Source organism: Haplochromis burtoni, unplaced genomic scaffold (genome assembly GCF_018398535.1).
Source record: "Haplochromis burtoni strain Fernald_Lab_line unplaced genomic scaffold, NCSU_Asbu1 Contig_63, whole genome shotgun sequence".
Taxonomy (NCBI): domain Eukaryota; kingdom Metazoa; phylum Chordata; class Actinopteri; order Cichliformes; family Cichlidae; genus Haplochromis; species Haplochromis burtoni.
Window position 1 is genome coordinate 2,406,735 of NW_024582424.1, and position 19,704 is coordinate 2,426,438.

General features: G+C 41.3%; 2 protein-coding genes across 2 annotated transcripts in view; one reads left to right on the plus strand and one right to left on the minus strand.

The window, feature by feature from the left end:
- The first annotated feature begins 192 nt into the window (after window positions 1-192).
- On the plus strand, window positions 193-9,926 carry LOC102312805 (ceramide transfer protein). The gene is made up of 8 exons (XM_005922910.2): window positions 193-1,031; window positions 2,876-2,968; window positions 3,755-3,850; window positions 4,085-4,217; window positions 4,308-4,378; window positions 4,487-4,615; window positions 6,678-6,807; window positions 7,386-9,926. Exons 1-8 carry the CDS (start codon window positions 909-911, stop codon window positions 7,511-7,513), a joined length of 903 nt encoding a protein of 300 aa, XP_005922972.1. The 5' UTR covers window positions 193-908; the 3' UTR covers window positions 7,514-9,926.
- Window positions 9,927-10,037: 111 nt separating this feature from the next.
- Window positions 10,038-19,704, minus strand: part of pip5k1bb (phosphatidylinositol-4-phosphate 5-kinase, type I, beta b) — a 31,870-nt gene continuing 22,203 nt past the window's right edge. The window contains exons 8-15 of the mRNA XM_005922911.3: window positions 16,340-16,536; window positions 15,926-16,009; window positions 15,437-15,485; window positions 15,192-15,276; window positions 14,327-14,485; window positions 12,363-12,489; window positions 10,308-10,431; window positions 10,038-10,221 (exon numbers count right to left, since the gene is read on the minus strand). Of these exons, the coding sequence (XP_005922973.1) occupies window positions 10,219-10,221; window positions 10,308-10,431; window positions 12,363-12,489; window positions 14,327-14,485; window positions 15,192-15,276; window positions 15,437-15,485; window positions 15,926-16,009; window positions 16,340-16,536 (828 nt within the window). The 3' untranslated portion in view covers window positions 10,038-10,218. The remainder of the gene's footprint in view (window positions 10,222-10,307; window positions 10,432-12,362; window positions 12,490-14,326; window positions 14,486-15,191; window positions 15,277-15,436; window positions 15,486-15,925; window positions 16,010-16,339; window positions 16,537-19,704) is intronic.

Below are 19,704 nucleotides of genomic sequence, written 5' to 3' on the forward strand. Positions count from 1 at the left end.
TGAACAACACTAATTTTAGTGGTTGTATGTGATACTTGATTAATTTCTGACTTCTCAGAGACGTTCAGTGGCTTCAAATGTGGGTAAAAAGCTTGAATTAAGTTCAGTTAATGTAGTCATTTTTATTTTAATCAGGTTGTTTGTTTGTTTTTTGACAGATTTCGAAAATATTCTTTTTTTTTTCTTCTTTTTATAAAAGGTAGTTATTTTTTTAACTTTCAGCTGTAGTCTGTATTTTACTTATTCATCAGTCCTTAAATACAATCATGGCAACATTAGAAAGAATAACTACTGACATCTAGCGGTGAATACTTTACACTAAATACACTTTAATGCAAGTTAGCTCCGGTGTTGGTCCGCCTGCTGAAAATGCAAATCAGATCGCATCCAAAGGAAAAAGAGACTGTAACCTGTGTCCAGGCAGCAAGAAAAACAGGAAAAGTCAGTTCCCCGGTCCTTTCCATGATCCAGCTATCCGGATAAAAGCGGCTACTGTAAACATGTTATGAAATTCAACTCCTACAGTCACTGCTCAGTAAACATGAAACAAGTGGACAGTTTGAGGTCCTGTAACACTCTCTGTTCATGTTGACACTGATTGGCCTGTGCCTTTAAAAGAGCTCCTCATGTGTGTCCTGATCTCAGCTGATCTCGACAAACCAGTTCCTTCCCTCCTCTCTCTCTCTCTCTCTCTCTCTCTCTCTCTCTCTGTGCGTAAAGGTAAGCCGGGAAGCATTTCCTGTGAGTTAGACTACCTGAGTCAATCAACCACAAACTTATCAGTGTTTGGTTATGTATGTGAAGTTTAACTGCGGGTGTGTGGGGTAGAGACATAGAAACAGTCACAGAGCAAACACACGAGGAGCGGGACACACCTACCCACACTTGTTCAGAGAGTAAGTTAGAAAATGAGTACCGGGACTTCGTTGCACAGTTCACCGAAGCAGTCACGGAAAAGTAAGAAGAAACAGCTGCTGAAGCAGGAGACTCAAAGATGGATCCCTGTGCAGACCTGCAGCCATCCAGTTACAGTAGGTCTCTGTGTCCTGGTTATGCGACACATTCTATTTATTTTGTGGGCAGTGTTGTCTGGAATGCCGACACCTCCCTTTATACCTGTTTGTTTGTGTTTGTGTTTGGTTCCTCTGACTTTAATAGTATTACTCTGTTGTTAGCATTACAGTTCACCGGTAGCCACACTTGATTTGTTAGTTTATCCACACAGCAATTAAAAAAACAAAGTCCAGATACTTTAGCTAGTTTGCTATAATTCCTTTCTTCTAAGTCATAGATCTGAATAATACTAATTGGAGTGGGATAAACTATTGAATATAATCTAACCATTTTACTTCTTCGCTGATCAGCTGTTATGTGGAATGGCAGCATTTCTTCGTGTAGACAAGGAGAGATAAGATCCAAACGGATTAATGGACAAAGATACAAAGTAGAACAGAAACGGTCACGTGGAAAGGAAAGTCAAGTCCTGTGGAAAACTGAGTGCATCCCCCAATCAATAGCTTCTAGAAGTACCTTTAGCAGTAATAACCTGAAGTCCCAAAATGATTTCTGTATGACTTTATCAGCCTTTCATATCATTATAGAGGAACTTTGGTCCACGCTTCCTTACAGCGTTGCTTCAGTTCAGTGAGGTTTGCGGGCATTTGTTTATGCGCAGCTCATTCTGGACTTTGACTGAGCCATTGCAACACCTTGATTTTTCTTCTCTTTTTTTCCAGTCATTCAGCTGTAGATTTGATGCTTTGCATCAGATAATTGTCAAATTGCATGCGGGTAAAGCTTAACAGTAGCTGTGGGACAAATACTTTCATATTTGACTGAAGAAGACTTTGTTATAGAGAGGAGTTCTTGGCTGGCTGTAACGTGGCCAGATCCTGTGGCTGTAAAACAAACCCCAAATCATCACACCACCACCACTATGTTGATGTTTTTATTGATATGCTGTGTTTGGCTTTCAACACACATAGTGCAGTTCTTCATGGACAAACATTCCCACTTTGGTCTTGCCTGTCCAAAGGTCTTATTAGTGATTTGTTCAGATAAGCTGTGCAGCCATGTTCTTCCTTTTTTGTTTAGAGAGAGACAAGAAGCTTTCTTGTGGCAACCCTTCCAAACAAGCCACACTCTTTCAGTATTTTTGCACTGTCGTGAACTTTAACATTTAACGTGCTAACTGAGGCCTTTAGACTGAAATGTAGCTCTTGGGGGACTGCATAGAGGCCTGTGCAAAACTTTCTTATGATTAAACACTCAAGCTATATTAATATATTAATTACTGTTCATTTTAGGTCAAAATTAGGCTGCCTCCTCCTTGCATCTTCACTGTTACACCTGTCTCCCTCTCATTCACACACACATATTAGTTCTTTCTTCTACTGTCTTTCATGTCTCTTCACTCCAGAGGATACCTCCACCTCCCCAGGCTCTCTTCCACCTGCTCCCTACTCTCATTATAGAACACATTGTTGTATGTGAACATCATAGTCAGAGCAAAATATTTACTTTATTTTATAAATATTTTTCTCTTTTACAATGTTTTTCTTTTTTTTACTGTACTATACTGCTGAGTGACTGTCTTCTGCTCGTCACATACATTTCATTGCAATGTTGACCCTGTGCTAACTTGCATATGACAAATAAAACTGAACTTAAATGAACTCGTAGTCTGCAGAGACTCTTCTCTAAACTCATATATCAGTCTGTCCATCACGAGAAGGGTCTCAGAGCCCAGCAACACCACCTTGAACCCATCTGTCACCCTCCTCACTGCTGTCTCAATGTTCTCATTCATGGCCTCCATAAACCCATTTCTGTCTCCTTGATCTTCTCATCTTAACTCATCTGCTCGTTCCCTCAGAGCCAGTCAAGGACGGTCTGGAAAGTTCAACTGCCTTCAGCTTCCTCCGGTCATGAATATTCCAGCATCGGCACACACAGATTTGCCAACAAGGTGCGAACCATATTTATGTTTGTTTGCTCTGTGCTATTCACCCTCCTCCTGTCCACCTTTGTTAAAATTTAAGGTAACAAGTTGCTGCTCTTATCTTTGTCTTATCATCCCTGTACAAATCAAGGTCTTCTTGGTGCTGATGACGCTGACATACCTGACCTTAATCTTAATCACATCATTTTGTGCTCACTGCAATATTAAAGTACAGACTCATATGAAATGCTACTTTTTTGGGGTTGTTATGTGTCTTCTGCTCTCCTGCTGTGGAGTCTTTTTCAGTTTTTGTAGTTTATTCCTTCTTCTTTTTAAAATCTCTCTCCAATGTACAGCTCTATACCCACTCTCCTTCCTCGTCCTCGATCGAGCTAATCAGTCATCTGCTTCAGATAACATTCACTGATTCAGCCCTCAAGTGCTGTGTTTGGGAATGTCACGTAAAGGCCTGCTAAACCACTCCCTGCAGGATTTCACAAACGTTTCCTGTGCTCCGAGGATCAGAGTCAGGTTGCGCTCAGTATATAGCACCACCTGACTATACAGGAAGTCAAAATTCTGGGAGAAATCAGGGACCGTGACGCGTTGTTGAGGTTTTGAACACACCCAAGCAATATCAAGTGTGTAATATTTATTTAGTTGGATAGTAAATTTGCTTAAGACATTTCTGGGATTCATGGCTTCTCTTATTTTTATCAACACCTCTGTTTAAAAAAACTAAATACACAGGTAGAAGGTGTGATGATTGCTCAGGCATATAAATACTGTAATGCTATAATATCTGACTCTTAGGTGGAGGAAACTGTGCAGAATCACATGGCTTACTCCATCCAGGAGGAGGGTCGAGGTGCCAACTGGCAACTGGTAGCAGAAGAAGGGGCGATGAAGGTGAGGACAGAAAACATGAATTATTTCTGTTGTTTGCTGTGAATATTTAAATCTCATTCACATTTTAAAATGTACTGCAGTAGTAACTTATTTGTGCTACAGTGAAAAAAATACACCGCTGAAATACACGGTGATTTAAAACTTTAACAGCCTGAAAAAAATCATCTTAGTTTTTAGTAACGGGTGAAGTTGTTAGTGTGTTTATAATATTCTGTCTGTGGTGCTGTGTAACAGGTATACAGGAGGGAAGTGGAGGAGAACGGCATCGTCCTGGATCCCCTCAAAGCGACACATGCTGTGAAGGGGGTAACTGGACATGAGGTCTGCCACTACTTCTGGGACACTGCAGTCCGATTGGACTGGGAGAGTAAGATCTGTGTTTTAGTCCAACATATTATTACTATTTGACTCTCCTTGTGTTATTGCCATGACCTGATGTGAACTCTCCCTCCCACAGCCACCGTTGAAAATTTCCACGTTGTGGAAAAGCTCTCTGATAATGCCGTCATTGTGTACCAGACGCACAAGGTATACTGAGTGCACACTGCACAGTGAAACACAATGCACATTTCATCAGTTATATTGCACAGCCTGTTTTTGATTGATTGAATTGATCACGTGTCTCCTTTGTTTTAGACAGTGTGGCCTGTCGCTCAGAGAGATGTGCTCTTCCTGTCAGTCATCAGGATGATTCCACCGAGAAATGAAAGTGAACCCGACACATGGATCGTCTGCAACATCTCTGTGGAGCATGATGATGTACCTGTAAGATTAACCCTCAGAGGCTTAGAATTAGAATTAGAATTCAACTTTATTGTCATTGCACAGGTACAGGGCAACGAAATGCAGTTGCCCTTGTGTTTTTAGCGCTAGACTGTTGTGCTGTGTTCATTTAATTAATAGATGATGTTCGAGACATTTTGTGCCATTCAGTTTTTTATTTTCTGTTATTTCTTTTATTTCTTTTATTTTCTATTTTCTGCTGTGCTGAATGAATATAGCTGATATTTGCCAAAAGATATATTTTTTACATTTTGGAATAGTTGTCTCAACTCCTTAAATTAGCTTAAAATGGTTAAGCTATGCACATCCACATTTGATCTAAGGCCAAAAAATGCCCCATTGAAAGCTATTGAAATTCGCTTCAATTTAAAATGTTTAGATTTGTCCACCAGATGGCGCTACTCTTCGCTATTCTAAGCATGCTGGAAAATTTCAAACTCTTCTGTTTTCTGCAGGGGTGTCTTGTCACTGAAATGATAAGTTAGTACCATTAGTACTGCTAATCATTAACCCATCTCGCAGCCTAACAAAAATAGTAATAATAGTCTTATAATCATAATAATAAGTTTTTTTACATGTATATTTCAGGCTGAAGTAGTTTTAAAACTACAGCATATCAGCATTAGCACATCAAACCAACTGTCAGACACAGTGGTGGAGGAATGATGTTTCAGAGTCACAGGAACCTGAGCACCTTTCATGAACTCATGAAGTATTATAGAGTCAAATCTGACACTGGCAGCTAAAGCTTGGGTCACGCGACAGGACAATGATCCCGAGCACAATCATGTGAGAGGCTCATAAAGTCATACACAAGACAATTACTTCGGGTTACAGCAGAGTCCCAGTGCTAAGCACTTGAGTTAAAGGCAGCTTTACTTCTTTTTAGGTTTGTGAAGGTGAAACATCTTTCCTTTTGACATGATGACAGGGTGAGTCAAAAACTCTCAGGACCACCCCCAAGGTGACAATCAGAACAGAATCAGAACACTTTATTGATCCTTAGGAGAAATTATTTTGGTTACAGTGCTCCAGTACAAACAGTAACAAAGACAGACATTACAAAAAGTAAGAAATAGCACAATATATACATACATATAAGTTACTTATTGATAAATATCTCAATAAGAAAGAAGGGAAAGTGCAAAAGGGGTGTAGCTATTGCAGTATACAGTGTGTTAAGTGGATGAGTTGTACAGGGAGATGGCCACAGGCAGGAATGATTTCCTGTGTCGTTCAGTGGTGCTTTTTGGTAATCTTAGTCTCTTGCTGAACTTCTTCTGTGACTGACCAGCATGTCATGGAGTGGGTGGGAGGAATTATCCAACATTGCCTTTATCTTGGACAACATTCACCTCTCCAACACCACCTCAAGAGAGTCCAGCTCCATCCCCACAACATTACTGGCCTTGCGGATCAGTTTATTGAGTCTCTTACCATCAGCAACCCTCAGTTTACTCCCCAAGCATACAACAGCACAGAGGATCGCACTGGCCACAACAGACTTGTAGAAAATCCCAAGCATTGTCCGGCAGATGTTGAAGGACCTCAGTCGCCTCAAAAAATAGAGGCGACTCTGGCCAATCCCAGTAGAGGTTAAATATTTGGGCCTTTATGACTGAAGAAGACTCTCTGATGAGATGTGAAAAATCTTAATGAAAGTAAAAACACGTCCAGTTGCCTTCAGCTCGAGTGCTTAAGCGTGCCATGACCTGGATGACTGAAAACAGACATAAGCACTGCTCCTGGTATAAGAACAACTCTTATATTTGAGGTTTAATACATTATGCCTGACAAAGAAAGCTGGGTAAACATACTGCTTATGCATATTTTTCTCTTCACACCTCCAAGTGCTGTAACAGTGCATCTAGTTAATGTTAGTATCAAACATCATCTTGTCAAACAAGGCCTTATTGAGTAAATGGGAGAACAATGTTAACCAAAGTCTGTCAGTCATATCAGTTACAGTGAGATATGTGTCTGTTTTGGGGGATTTAATTTGTTTTTACTCCTATTTATTTATTCATGTATTTTTCACTTTCAGCTAACAAACCGGTGTGTTCGTGCCAAACTTAATGTTGCAATGATCTGCCAAACGCTGGTTAGTCCACCAGAGGGCGACAAAGAGATCAGCAGAGACAACATCTCGTGCAGGGTCAGCTATGTTGCCAATGGTAAGTGCCTCTTAAGAGCATCTGGCTTTGATCTCAGCAGACAGCAGAACAAAGCCTCTATTTAGTCTTACAGTCCTCACATGTATCACTAGATTTTGTACACGACAGATGAGAAAAGCACACTTTGAATGTCTGAATGTTTGGTTATTCAGTCAAATGGAAGCGTTTGTTAGACCATCAAAGAAAAATATAGAATTGGTTATTCATTCGTTTGAATGACTGACATGCCATTCTTTGTTTTGGCCCTTTTTTGTTTTTGTTAAATGAATTTTGTAGTTTTGACACGAGGATGACCCGGCCTGGGGTATTACTTTGAAATTGTAGTCCAGACTGCAACTTCTGCCCCTGCAGACAAGCAGGTTATTACATAAAGCAGCGCTGCAGGATGAATAAGCCAGTTTATTGTCAGAGATGCCGAGCGAGTCGAGGGAGTTCATTTAAAAACATAAATATTAAATCACCACGTCCCGCCAGAGGGCATCCCACACAGCTGCCTGTGCAGGTTTATTATTAATAGTTTTATCATAAGTCAGCGGGAACACACTGTTTCCTGATTATATTTCTCTGTGTGACTGCAGTGAACCCCGGAGGCTGGTTTCCAGCATCAATCCTCAGACCTGTGGCCAAGAGAGAGTATCCCAAGTTCCTCAAACGCTTCAGCTCCTACGTCCAGGAGAAAACCGCCGGGAAGCCCATCCTTTTCTGAATTCAACGAGGTAACCAGGACCCCAAGCACAACTTGACTGGCAGCTACATCTATAATTATAATTAATTGAATTTGTATATTTTTGTTTTATTGGGTTAATTTAATTACCATGCATACCATCTTTGACCTTTTAAGTTTAACTAAGTTCATGATTTCTTTTCTTTTTTGAGATTGGATTGATTTTATTGAAGTGAACGAGGTAAGATCTACAGAATCTGTAATTATTCAGATGCCCCTCGAGCTTTAAAACAAAAGTAGTTGTTTATGATCTTAGCTAGATCATGCTGGTCATGGGCGCTTTTGTATGTAAGCACAAGAATTTCATGAGGTGATTTTTTTTTTGGGTAAATTATTTCGTGCATTTCTATTGAATTATCCAATTTCCTGACTTTTTTTTTGGGGGGGGTCTTGCTCTAATTGGTAGTATTACAGCTGCTTTTTTCTCAGTTTTTGGTACTGCTAAACTTCACTAAAGGTCAATTAAACAAACAAAAAAACCCTAAACTGTTATTTACAGCAAAAGCACTGATGAGGTGGGAACACTTTCACTTCTTCTCTCCCTCTTGTGACGACTCTTTGCAGTTTAACGGCCTAAAGCTTTGAAATCTTTAATATTGTTATAAAGTAGCTTTCAGAGAGCACAGTGGACACGGTGTATTGTACAGAGAAAACTCTAGATGTCAAATTATCACTTGTGACTCTTAAACACTTGAATTTAATGACAGAAACAGTCAGAAGAAATATAGCTTGGGCGATGAGGAGCATTTAACTTTGGTTTGGTGCCTTTTTCATATGATAGTATTAAAAGGCTTAAACTAAAACCATACCTCTGAAAATGGTCGGGTACAAGGAATGGACGGAAACTGTGTATTTAAAATAAATTAAAATTGTATTTTTTATTTTTTAATAAAAACAGCCAATGTCTAAAGAAAATCTTTGGAAGAGCCCAGAGAGCTATTTCTGAAAACCACTTTAAAAAATTACAAGAAAATCTGGAGGCAAATGTCACGAAATGAGGCGTGGCTGCAGACGTTTTGCACAGTGTTGTAGCTACATGAGCAGAATGCATTTAGTGATTTCAGTTTTGTCTGTATTTTAAATAGTTTGTATATTTTTAAACTGTATATGAGAAATTTTATTTGACAGTAAATGTTTTGCAATGTTCTGTAAATTAAAGTTAATATACAGCAGAACCGATCGTATTCTTTTCCTCACACTGGCGTGACAATGAAACTGGTTTCTGTGGAAAGCCGCAATAATCAGCGTTGGAACAGAATCAGGTCATGGCCGTTTCTACGTGGAGTTTACGTGTTACCACCGTGTTTGCATGCCTAGGGTTTCTGCCCATACTCTCACTAAAGACCGCCACTTCCTAAACATCCACAGCTATGACCTGCAAACGCATGACATGAAATGTTTTGAGCATTCACAGGCAGACACAGAGTTTAAATTTTTTATTTATAGGAGTCTCTTCTTTATATAAATACGCATTGTCTATACATTCAGCGATGAAAGTATATTTTCAGCAAATGGTAAAATATTGGGATTTACATAATAAATTATGGTCTCAACTGACGTGATCGTGGAGTTCAAACACTTATAGCTGGATATGATTTTGACGGAGCGGTACTGGACCGCCACCGAGTGTCTCAGAACTTGAACTTAAAGAGGACATACTTATTCAGTATCAAAGGATATCCTGAGTAAAAGCATCTTCAGTCATGACGCAAACCTCATGAAACTAGTAGTTCCACATCAAACAGAAAAAAAAAATATCTACAGTGTTGCTTCATTGTCTTTGTACATGTAGTGTCAACGACAAAACAAGTGTGCATTTGAATAATAAAGATTTAAAAAAAAGTGCATGTTCACACATCTGTGCTTCTATCAGGTAGCCCACCCGCCTAAAGCAGTGTCCTTGGAGAAATCCGTCTTACAGAAATCATAACATGGCAAAAGTGCCTCCTGCTCCGTGCTTCAGACGAGGCCTGGCCGCAGTCTTTGCTCGCTTCACGCTCCTCTCCGGGCGGCACAGTTAGGAAAAAATGCAGGCCGCTTAAACCGGATCGCACCTCGGGTTTGGCCTCGGCAGCTTCAGTATCTAGTCTGTTCACAGGAGTCTTTCCTGGTAGGTGTTGGATGCGGCTACAAAACCAACTTGTGTCCTTCGTTTGACAACGTGGCGTCCCTCCTCATTGGGGACAAAGATGCCACCATAAATTCAGTGTAAACATTTCTCATTTTAACAGCAACTAAAGCAGTCGCGAATCGTAAAAGTGTCCTTCATGTCTTTCTGAACAGCAGGGAAAGAAAAAAACCCAAACCAAACATCTAAACACATGAATGGTTTGCATCTACCGTCTCCTCAAATATGCTGAAGTTGTTTTGTAGGCCTTGAAAACAGTACACACATATAAAACCTAATGGTACCGCGGCATTGACGCATGTTCTGAAAGCTCAGTCTGATGTACAGCACGTGACACGGTATGTTGCATGGTTCCTCGCAGATCTCCTTCACTTTGACTTTTCGTCCAACAACCAGTGGAAATCTCAGTACTTTTTTTGATGTGTTGGCAAAGACAAGTGGCAACATGGATCTAGCAGCACTGAAAGTGAGTCAAACGCCAGCATGGCCTGTCCAGTGGGGGTGTGGCGATTGTCTTATGCTTGGCAGGAGAAAATGAATGTTTGTAAAGCTGCTCCTTTCACTGTGAAACAAAGAGAATAAGTCAGTATATCCAGCTGAAGCCTAGTCAATATTTAAACAAGAATAACCTGAAATAAATGAACCCACCAGGTAGACGTCAAGAACCGATCCGTCATCTCGATCCATGTCCACGTCCATGGTGCTCTGCTCCGACGTAAGGCAGATGGCACTGTCCTCCAGGGTGAAGGTGGAGCTGGATGCGACGTCATCCCTGAAAAACACGGTCGCACGTTAACTTGTAGACGGACCTGAGAGCTTATCATCTGCGTCAAAGCCCCGGTTAGAGCAGGGCAGCTGTATAAACAGTGCTGGAAAAGGGATTGGAAAAAACCCCTTAACAAACGAACCGCAGATTTATTACGGACTCTGACGTAAAGAGACAAAGAAACCTGTCTGGTGTCGGGACATAGAGGCTCATTGTCTCAGAAGCGCCAAACGGGAGGTTGAAATTGAGAGGAATTGCTGGGAGAGAGAGTCCTACAGATTTCTCAATGTGGAGTTAGAGATACAAGTGAGCTTTAAAAGAGATTTCTTCCAGGAAATTACAGACCTAAAAAGTTAACTCCTTTATTTTGGTTTCCACTGGAGGGAACTTACATCCACAGAAATTCCAATTTTCTATCCTTTCTAATAAAAACTGTAGCATATTGCACTCTGACAGAAAATATGTTCTTTTTCATGCATGTACGCATTCAACGAATGAGATCCAGCTAACGCGCAGCCCACAGATCTTGGAAATTCCTTGCAGTAGTTGAATTGGACGAGGAGGAATGGGGGGAGGGACTTATTAAAAATGGATCAAAAGCGTAATGCTGAAATAGAGTCCTATTAGACTGAATCCATACAGGAGTCAGATAAATGGATTTGAACGTAGCTCGCACATTCGTACTGCAAAATTCATCCTGCCTTTAGTTGCAGTCTCTGGTTAACCACTAGGGGGCAGCAAAAGATCGTTTTCCCTTATATGCACATCAGCAGACTTCCTGATAAATTCAGGAATGTGTTTTTGCCCTTTTCTAACATATGACACACTATGTTAGGGGTTCAAAGAGATGTAATCCAATTAGAACAAGAGCAGCATGTTGCTATAGTTGTAGAGATGACAGATGGATGTGAGACATACGGATAAGCTACAGCTTTATTAAAAAATAAATAAAAAAAAAAGAAGAAGAGAATATAAATAACAATAAAATAAAATTAATTTAACATAAAAAAGAAAAATTGAACGGATAAAGCTACAGGCTTTATTAAAAAATAAATTAAAAAAATTATATAATATATATATATATATATATATATATAATTTTTTGTTTTTTTTTTTTTTTTTTTTTTATTTTCACTCCCCCCACCAAGTGTGTTACTAAAATAAAAGGCAGAGCGGCTGTCAGACAGGGATTATTGTTGGCTGATATACAGTCTCCACAGCGCCGCTTGTCCTCTTTTGTCACCGTATTTGTGCAGCGTAATGGCACAGAGTAAGAGTGTGTCAAAGCTGCTGTTTAAATATTTATAAAAACAGTTGACAGAACAATGTCAGGGCAGCAGCAGGTGACTGATGAAGGGACAAGACCGGGCAAGTCACACAATGCAGCCTCAGAAAGCAAGCTGAACTCGACACTGTTGGACAGGAGGAGCACTGAAAGGTGGAAGGGAAGAAAAAAATGCAAAGAGCAGGGGATGCAGGGCTTAGAGGCTTTTAGCAGGATTGTGTTAAAAATCAGGGTTTCAACTATTAGTCAATGCTGTGCCATTAAAGCATTTCATTAAGGGATGCTTGAGCCATCCAAAGTCATTCCTGCCACAAGAGTCCAATCAAATAAAAGTTTTCCTGGCATCCACTACAACACCACGCATCCTGATTCATATGTTGTCTATGAAGCGTGCACGTGTACTTGGATGCATGCAGGCAAACTAAGTGAGTAACATGCTCCATGACGCACGTCACCAATAAGACCATGTGACGTAGACGCACAGGTAACAATAAGGCGGGAGTGCCCGAGCATGTGCGTGAGTGTACATGTCAGGCGTGACTTCCTTCTTTTCTTCGTGGCCTTGCGTCATGGTTTAAGGTGATCAGCTTAACATTTCAGGATCATGTGAGTGTAGGAAAACAAGGAAACGTCAACACAGGAGAGACTGTACCTGTCCTCTGTTTGGTTTTCCACGTTTACAAAGATGGAGGAGGTGGAGATAGTTCCCATGGAGGAGCCCTCGTAGAAGGATGGGTTGGCTGGGACAATGTCGGGGCGCAGATATGAACCGAACACGGCTGAGGAGGAAAATAGAAAACTAAATTTTAAACATGTGACGGTTTCCTATCTCAGGTGCGCTCAGTTTTAACTTACATGGTGCCAATAAATACAAACAGTCATCTAAAGATGCTTCATAGTGACGCGAAAGGCCCCACAAAATCACAGAGAAAAACCTAACGATTCAGCAATCTAACTATGAGCAAACACTTGGCAACAGGAAGAGCGAGGGCGAGGGCGGCCATCTGCCACAACAGCCTGATGTTAGAGCGCACCATAAAACAGTAAAACAATAAACACTCCTGTGCCTTCAGACTTTCAAACTCCACAATCCAGGTAAGCGCATTTTGACCTCTACGGTTGGGCGATCCCACACATTTTACAACTTTAGGCTGAGTACTTCGGCTCCAGATAAGTGTGGGAACACCAAACGCTGTAAAATCAGAGTTCCCCCTTAAAAGGAAGCATTTCCTGGAAGCTGAGCTGAATAAAATCTAAAGCTGACACTGGATGTATCCTAGGAAAAGCGAGTACGTTTTTCCTGTAATTCTGCCGTGTCTTTGCAGACTTCAAAACCTAATCATCGACACAAGGCAGCGAATGAGAGTTTAATGCAACTGATTAGATTAGGGTGTCAAACATAAGGCCTAGGGGCCAGAATCGAAAAGGCGAAGACTCTGATCCAGCCCACGAGACATCTTTGGAGATTGTGAAGCAGAGCATAAATTTTGGACTTTTACCTGTATTTTCATACATTTTACAGATGTCCTACTGATAAAGATCCCCTCCCACAGCCATTCATATGACACCAAAGTAATGAAGTAATAGATAAATGACTGAATGACATTCAAGTTCCTATAGACATTTCTGTGAATTAAACATTACAGGGCAGTCTGGGGAAATGAGCTACTACAATTCTGTACTTTTACACATTTTGTTTTTACCATTAAAGGCCAAAGAGTCGTAGTGACAGATTTCTTTCATTAACTACAGCCGAATTTCTTTATCATGAAAAACAAAACAAAAACGGAGACATACTGTTAAACACACACTTTTTTTCTCATATTGAGATGGAAATGGATTAAATATGTAGATAAAATTCTTTACACTGACAGAAATGGGATTTTCGCTGGTCCAGCCCACTTCAGATCAAAGCAGCAGCATGTGCGACACACTTTGTTTAGATGCTTCCGGTTAAACTGACATACGAGCCACTCCCTTTAGAGTGAAAACCGATTTCCTGCCCTTCCTGAGACCCCTTCAGTGACCATAAGAGCGAAGGGAAGTTTAACAACCCAAACGGATTTATAGTTTGTTGCATCACAGCTGGAGATACAGCTGGGGCAGGGCTCGATTAGAGGAGAGGACAAATGACCCCCGTGACTTATCTTTCTGCTCCACACCCACATTTCTTCCGGTGTGTTGTTGGCTAAATAACTCGCCTTATCAAACACAAAGATCACACAGATGTAGCTGCTTTATCACGTAAGAATGTAGGGGGAGCTCAATCTAAGGATGGTTTATACACAGTTTGTACACACAAATACTGTAACTGATGTAATGTTAATAGGAAGGTAACCTCTGTTTATTTCCATCAAAGCCAAACAATACATCAACCACTGACTGCTTCCTCCTCTTGGGAAGTGCTGAGAGGACAACATTTTTATGGCTGAGTGGAAGCAGCTCTTTAGTGGCCTCGAGTGTTTCTAAAAAGCTCTAATAAGCCGCAAAACGAAGCTTGAAGAGGCAGACGTGGCGAGGATTAAGGTAAAATGTCAAGTGCTTTTTATGATCTACCAATCCCACCCCCACTTCCTTGGCACAGATGCTGATCTGTCAAACTCTTGTTTTGTGTACCTTGTCCATCCAGGCTGGCGAGGCTGCGCGCTCCTACCAGCCGGTCCCTCCTGTCCTCCTCGTTCCTCTCATCCGCTTGCGATGAAAGGATCTCCTGTGAGCACGACTTCAGAGCAGGGATGGAAGTGCGGGTCCTCTTTGAAGGGGAGAATCGAATTGCTGTGGAGCCAAAATTAAAAAAAAAAAGGAGCACATGAGTCAGGTAAAGGACCACAATCTGATATTCAGGGACTTGGAGGCGAGGGAGACAAAAACTGCAATAATTAGGGGGAGATAAATCAAATCAGTGTTCACACAGAGGAAAACTTCAATGCCCTGCTTCCAAAATTAGAAGCTATTAAACTGTTAAAATGCACAATGACGCTGACACAAATGTCCCCTAAGCCACTTCTTATTCTGCCTCCTGAGCAGGGCGTGAAATAAAATCCTTTCCTGTCATCTCCCTCTGTCGGGACTTGGCAATGGTTAACAGCGCAGCTAAATCCTCAAATCAGTGCCTCAGCCATATGTATTTCCACAGAGGGGGTCCGACATGGTAACATTTGTTTCTATATTTTATGTTCCAAAACAGCTTCCTGGTTTCACCTAAAGCCACACCCAGGACACTGAGAATAGATGCTACGGATAAAACTATTAAAAAACTATTTTCCTATCTCGGAGTTTACAGATCATGTGCTTCAAAAGCTTATCCAATAGCCAACTCTAAAAGACCCAGTGCATTTCAGTGACATCAAAATACCCAGTAATTCATAAGATAAACTGCCTACAGTTTCATTCCCGTTACCAGAGCAGGATTTCCAGCTTTCCACATTTTGTTTCCTCCTTTAGTTTCACATGTATGACCATGATCAGTCAGCTGACTTACGTTGAGTCTTCCTGAAGACCCGTGTGCTCATGAACTTCAGGAAGCGGCTGGCGTAAAACCCGGGCCGGTGGACTGAGACGGAGTCCTGAGGACAAATCAGAAAGGGAGGAAAGAAAAAAAAAAAAAAAAAAAAAGAAGTCAGGTTTTTATCGGACAGCCACGGGTAATTTTAAAGAGGACGTAACAAAATAAAAGGCTCATTCATAAAAGCTGCTCCATCAGATTTGAGCAGGCTATCAACTTACACCATCGTACACCAGGGCTTTCCATGAGTGCTCCAACTTTTTAATGAACCTGCAGGAGAAACACAACAAAAAGAGGCCTTGTTACGAAGGTTATACAACAAATTCCCCTTTATGCCCGATCAAACCTAAAAGGTTTCACTTTTCCCTCTGGGTGCAGTGCAAAGCTTTGCTCAACTTAAAGTTCTGCCTTTAAGTTAAGCAAAATTTAGCTTTTAAGAGAGCAAAAGTACACAAACTCTGCCTTTTCATCATATCTGACCTGATCTGACTTTGCCTTTGCTGTCAAGAGTCTGATGCCGACAAGGCTCACAAAGGTTTATGCGATGCTTTTAAAGCACCACGAGTAGGAAAAGCTGATGACCCAAAAGGCTGTTGGATCTCATAAGACTTCGTGGCACAAGAAGTCAACATATTAATCTATTTTCTAGACAAAGTAAGAAGGAAAGGCAGTAAAAATCCAGTGTTTTTCAGTTTCATTAGCATCAGTACCTGTATGACTGTAGAATATCTATGATGCCCAGGTAGATGAGCAGCTTTTCATCTTTGTGTGTCCGGGCTGGGATGCCACCCATCCTGAAAAAGAAGACAGAAACCAAAACATGGCAGCATTTAGAAAGCAGCTGTAGTTCAAATAAACGTTCAAACGTGCCTCTGCACTTTTTACGAGTGTTTGTAAAAGAGGCTCCTGCAGTATTTACATTTGTGTGTGTGTGTTGCTGTAAATATGCAGACCAGTGTTTGTATTTTTGTAGCTATGGTTATGCGAGAGCCCGACTGTGTGTTCGAGCGTTCTGTGGAAGGTTGTGTAACGTCTGCGAGGGAAAAAGTGGACATCAGGAGACAAACAGAGGAGGTGTGCGTGTGCATGTGTGTGCTTCGCCCCCCCAGGCTGAATAAACTCACGTGTCATCAGTGGTGAGGGCTTCAGCAGCCTTGCCGTCTCCTTGAATGGACTCCATGGCGGTGGAGTAAAGCACCCTCTGAGCCACGGGTCTCCTCCCATCACCCCCTGCCTGACCCTGCTCGCCCCCCTCTCTGTGGTCCAGGACGTGCACGCCCAGCAGAAGACTGTAGTCCATGATCTTGAAACTCTCAAGCACCTATTGCAAATTACAAATAAAAAGAGTTCACTCAATATCACAATCTGGATGTAGTTACATGATTCAATCTCCCACCTCTCAAAACTTTGAAAAGTTTTCTACTAGACTCTCATGAGGAGGGAGTTGTTTCCTTCCTAAAACACTTTCATCACCCAGCTCAGTCAAAAGTGTGTCGGGTGATGAAAGACCAGAAAGCCAGCAACAGGAAATCTCTGCTGAAACCTGTTCAGAGCCAAATAAACAAGGTGTTTCACCACAGAGAGCCAAGTGTTACACACCGACCCGTCTGAGGAGCCTTTTACCAAGCTTCCCATAAACCCTCTGACTTTATGGGAACCCAGTGCTCAAGAAAAGCCACCCTGTGGCAGGAAAAGGGCCGAAAGTGAGGTGGGAGCTTGTTCTGGGAATGGGATTGAGGTCACTGCCGTGTACTGAGGCTTACTTTATGACCCAGACTGAAACAAACAACCAAGAAAAATAAGACAAGCTATGGTAACGGTTTAATATTCTTAGCTTGAAGCCATTTGCTTTTGCAAATACAGTCGGCAGAATAAAAATGACACACATCTTCCGATGGGATCGAGCTTGCAGCTACGCCACGCCTACCGCTGAACTCTGCCTTCGTTTAAGGTCAAAACAATGCCAGTTGAGCTTTCGAGTCATAAATCGCGCTTCCCTCGACAGCTTTAATGTGTTTATATGGGATGAAAAATCAGATGAAACAGGCTGTCTAAACATGAGTGAATAAACCAGATAAATGCTTTAACACTATGCATTCCCACAAAGATTTCTATATTTACTGCAGAAAAAACCTGACATAATCAAAGACAGTCATGGCCCAGAATCCAGAGCAAAATGAAGTTATCTATAGATAAGAAATCCTCGAAGCAAAGTCAGAAGATTTTATTAGTGTTCATTGTAAATCAAGTTAGCATTTGCTGATATTTAAAGCCAAAGCGGCACACACTCATGCACACAACTGCAAGCAGACTTAATGAGTGACTCAAAGCAAACACAGGGCCTTTTCACCGATCACCCCCCACCCCTCTCTTTTTTCATATCAACTATTTGCATCCCCTCGCTCAAACTCCCCCAGCCTATTCAAACAGCAACCATTTTGAATAGAGCCATACACATCACGCTGCCTACAGAAAGCCACGACCGAGCATCCGGGCCCCAGTTTTCCCCGACGGACAATCAAAGCATCACAGCAGACAGAGAACACCCACGTTTGTGTGTTATTTATGCAAAATTTCTCCTTGGATTTTTTAATCTGACTTATTCTGAGGGGCATACCGGTACAGTCTTTAGTTCCTGCTTTCAAACACAACCGTTCTTGTCTCATAGTGAAAGTAATAATAATACTGCACTAAAGCTCCCGTGAGACGCCAGCTTTGTCATAGCAAAGCTTAATCCTCAACAAAATTCGATGTTTCTCATCATAGTCTAGCCTAAAGCGCTCCTCCACCCATTCAGCTCTGAGACAGTAGAGCCGCCCGACTTTGCACTAATACATCAATAATACACAAATACATGTGTTCCCTATTCATTGAGCAAGCTGAAGCATTTTTTCCAAGTATACACCGACAAAGAGTCCAGTTCAAGAACGCTTGGTTTGTCGCAGAAGTCGTGATGGGGCAGAAAGGAACAAACACCAACCCGCCACCTGAGGAGGTCACAAAAGCCACAACTCAAATCCCGCAACACACTGTCAGTGTTGGTAATTTAAGATCTTTTCTTCACAATGGGTAAAAAAAACGGTATGAAATGACACAATAAAAACTGAAAAAAGGGCTTGATTCAGAAAATGGCCTTGATTAGAAAGAAATCTAATTTAACTTTACCCTTCGAATGATTCAAACATAACACATTGTGATCTGAAACTTTAAAAAGAAAAGTCCCACAGGGGTGTAAAGTAGGGCGTAATGTTTTCATATTCGTACTGCTCTCCATGACGTCACGACGCCACGCAACGAGTGGCTTCAGTGACTGCTGACAAAACGGCTGTAAGAGCAACACACTTCCTGACTTCTCTTGAAATGGACCCGAGTGATCAACTGAGCTTCCCTCTCTGTAATATTTGTTTTCACTTGTCTACCGCACTCTGCTGTATTCTTCCTATTTTCCACTGACCTGTTAATTCCACAAACAACATTATTTTCCATATAATGGTTAATTTAATGGCTAAAAATAAAGAGAAAATAGATGAAATTTGCTCTCTGTGCCCCAAAACACTTTAATCACATTAATCAACCAGTCGACAGCCAGAAGGGAATCAATGTCTAACCAGAATAATTGCAGACAATCACATTTAATTCACCTGTTAACAGAAAAAAGAAAAACTTCTATTTTTTTTACCCTGTATTTCCACACAGCGGTCATAATTCAAATTTACTCCCATTACAATCCATCTATCACATGTTCATGCCTGCATTGCACTAAATCTTTCCATTTCTATCCTTGTTGGTGTCTGAAATTCAAAAGCTTGGATTTTAAAATACACTTGCACCCGCTTTATTAGGTACACCTGTTCTTGTTAACAAACATATCTAATCAGCCAATTAGATTCCTGTGACTCAGTGCTTTCAGGAGCTGAGGCATGGCGGAGACGACAAGCTAAAGTTCAAAGTGAGCATCAGAATGGCGAAGAAAGGCGATTAAGTGACTTTGAACTTGACATGGTTGCTGGTGCCAGACAGGCTGGGCAGAGTTTTTTTGGAAACTGCTGATCTGCTGGGATTTGCCTGCACAACCATCTATAGGGCTCACAGTGAATGGTCAGAAAGAGAAAAAATATCCAGCGAGCGGCAACTGTGTGATGCCATCATGTCAATATGGACCAAAATGCCCAAGAAATGTTTCCAGCACCTTTGTGAATCTATGCTATTCTATGGCACTTCTGAAGGCATACAGGGGGCCAAACCAGTACTAGCAAGTGTATCTAATAAAGTGGCCAAAAGTGTATATTTCTTAATGCTTTTTTGGCCTGAGTTGCCCACAAGATGGCAAAGTGTTGACAGCCAAGCATGTGTTGTGAAGAAAAGTCTCCTAACAGCTTGATTTCATCTTCAGCATCACAGTCATTATGTTTGCCTCACTGCACAGTCACTGTAATGTGACAGCAATGCTCTTCACCGCACGCACGCACACACGCACGCACGCACGCAC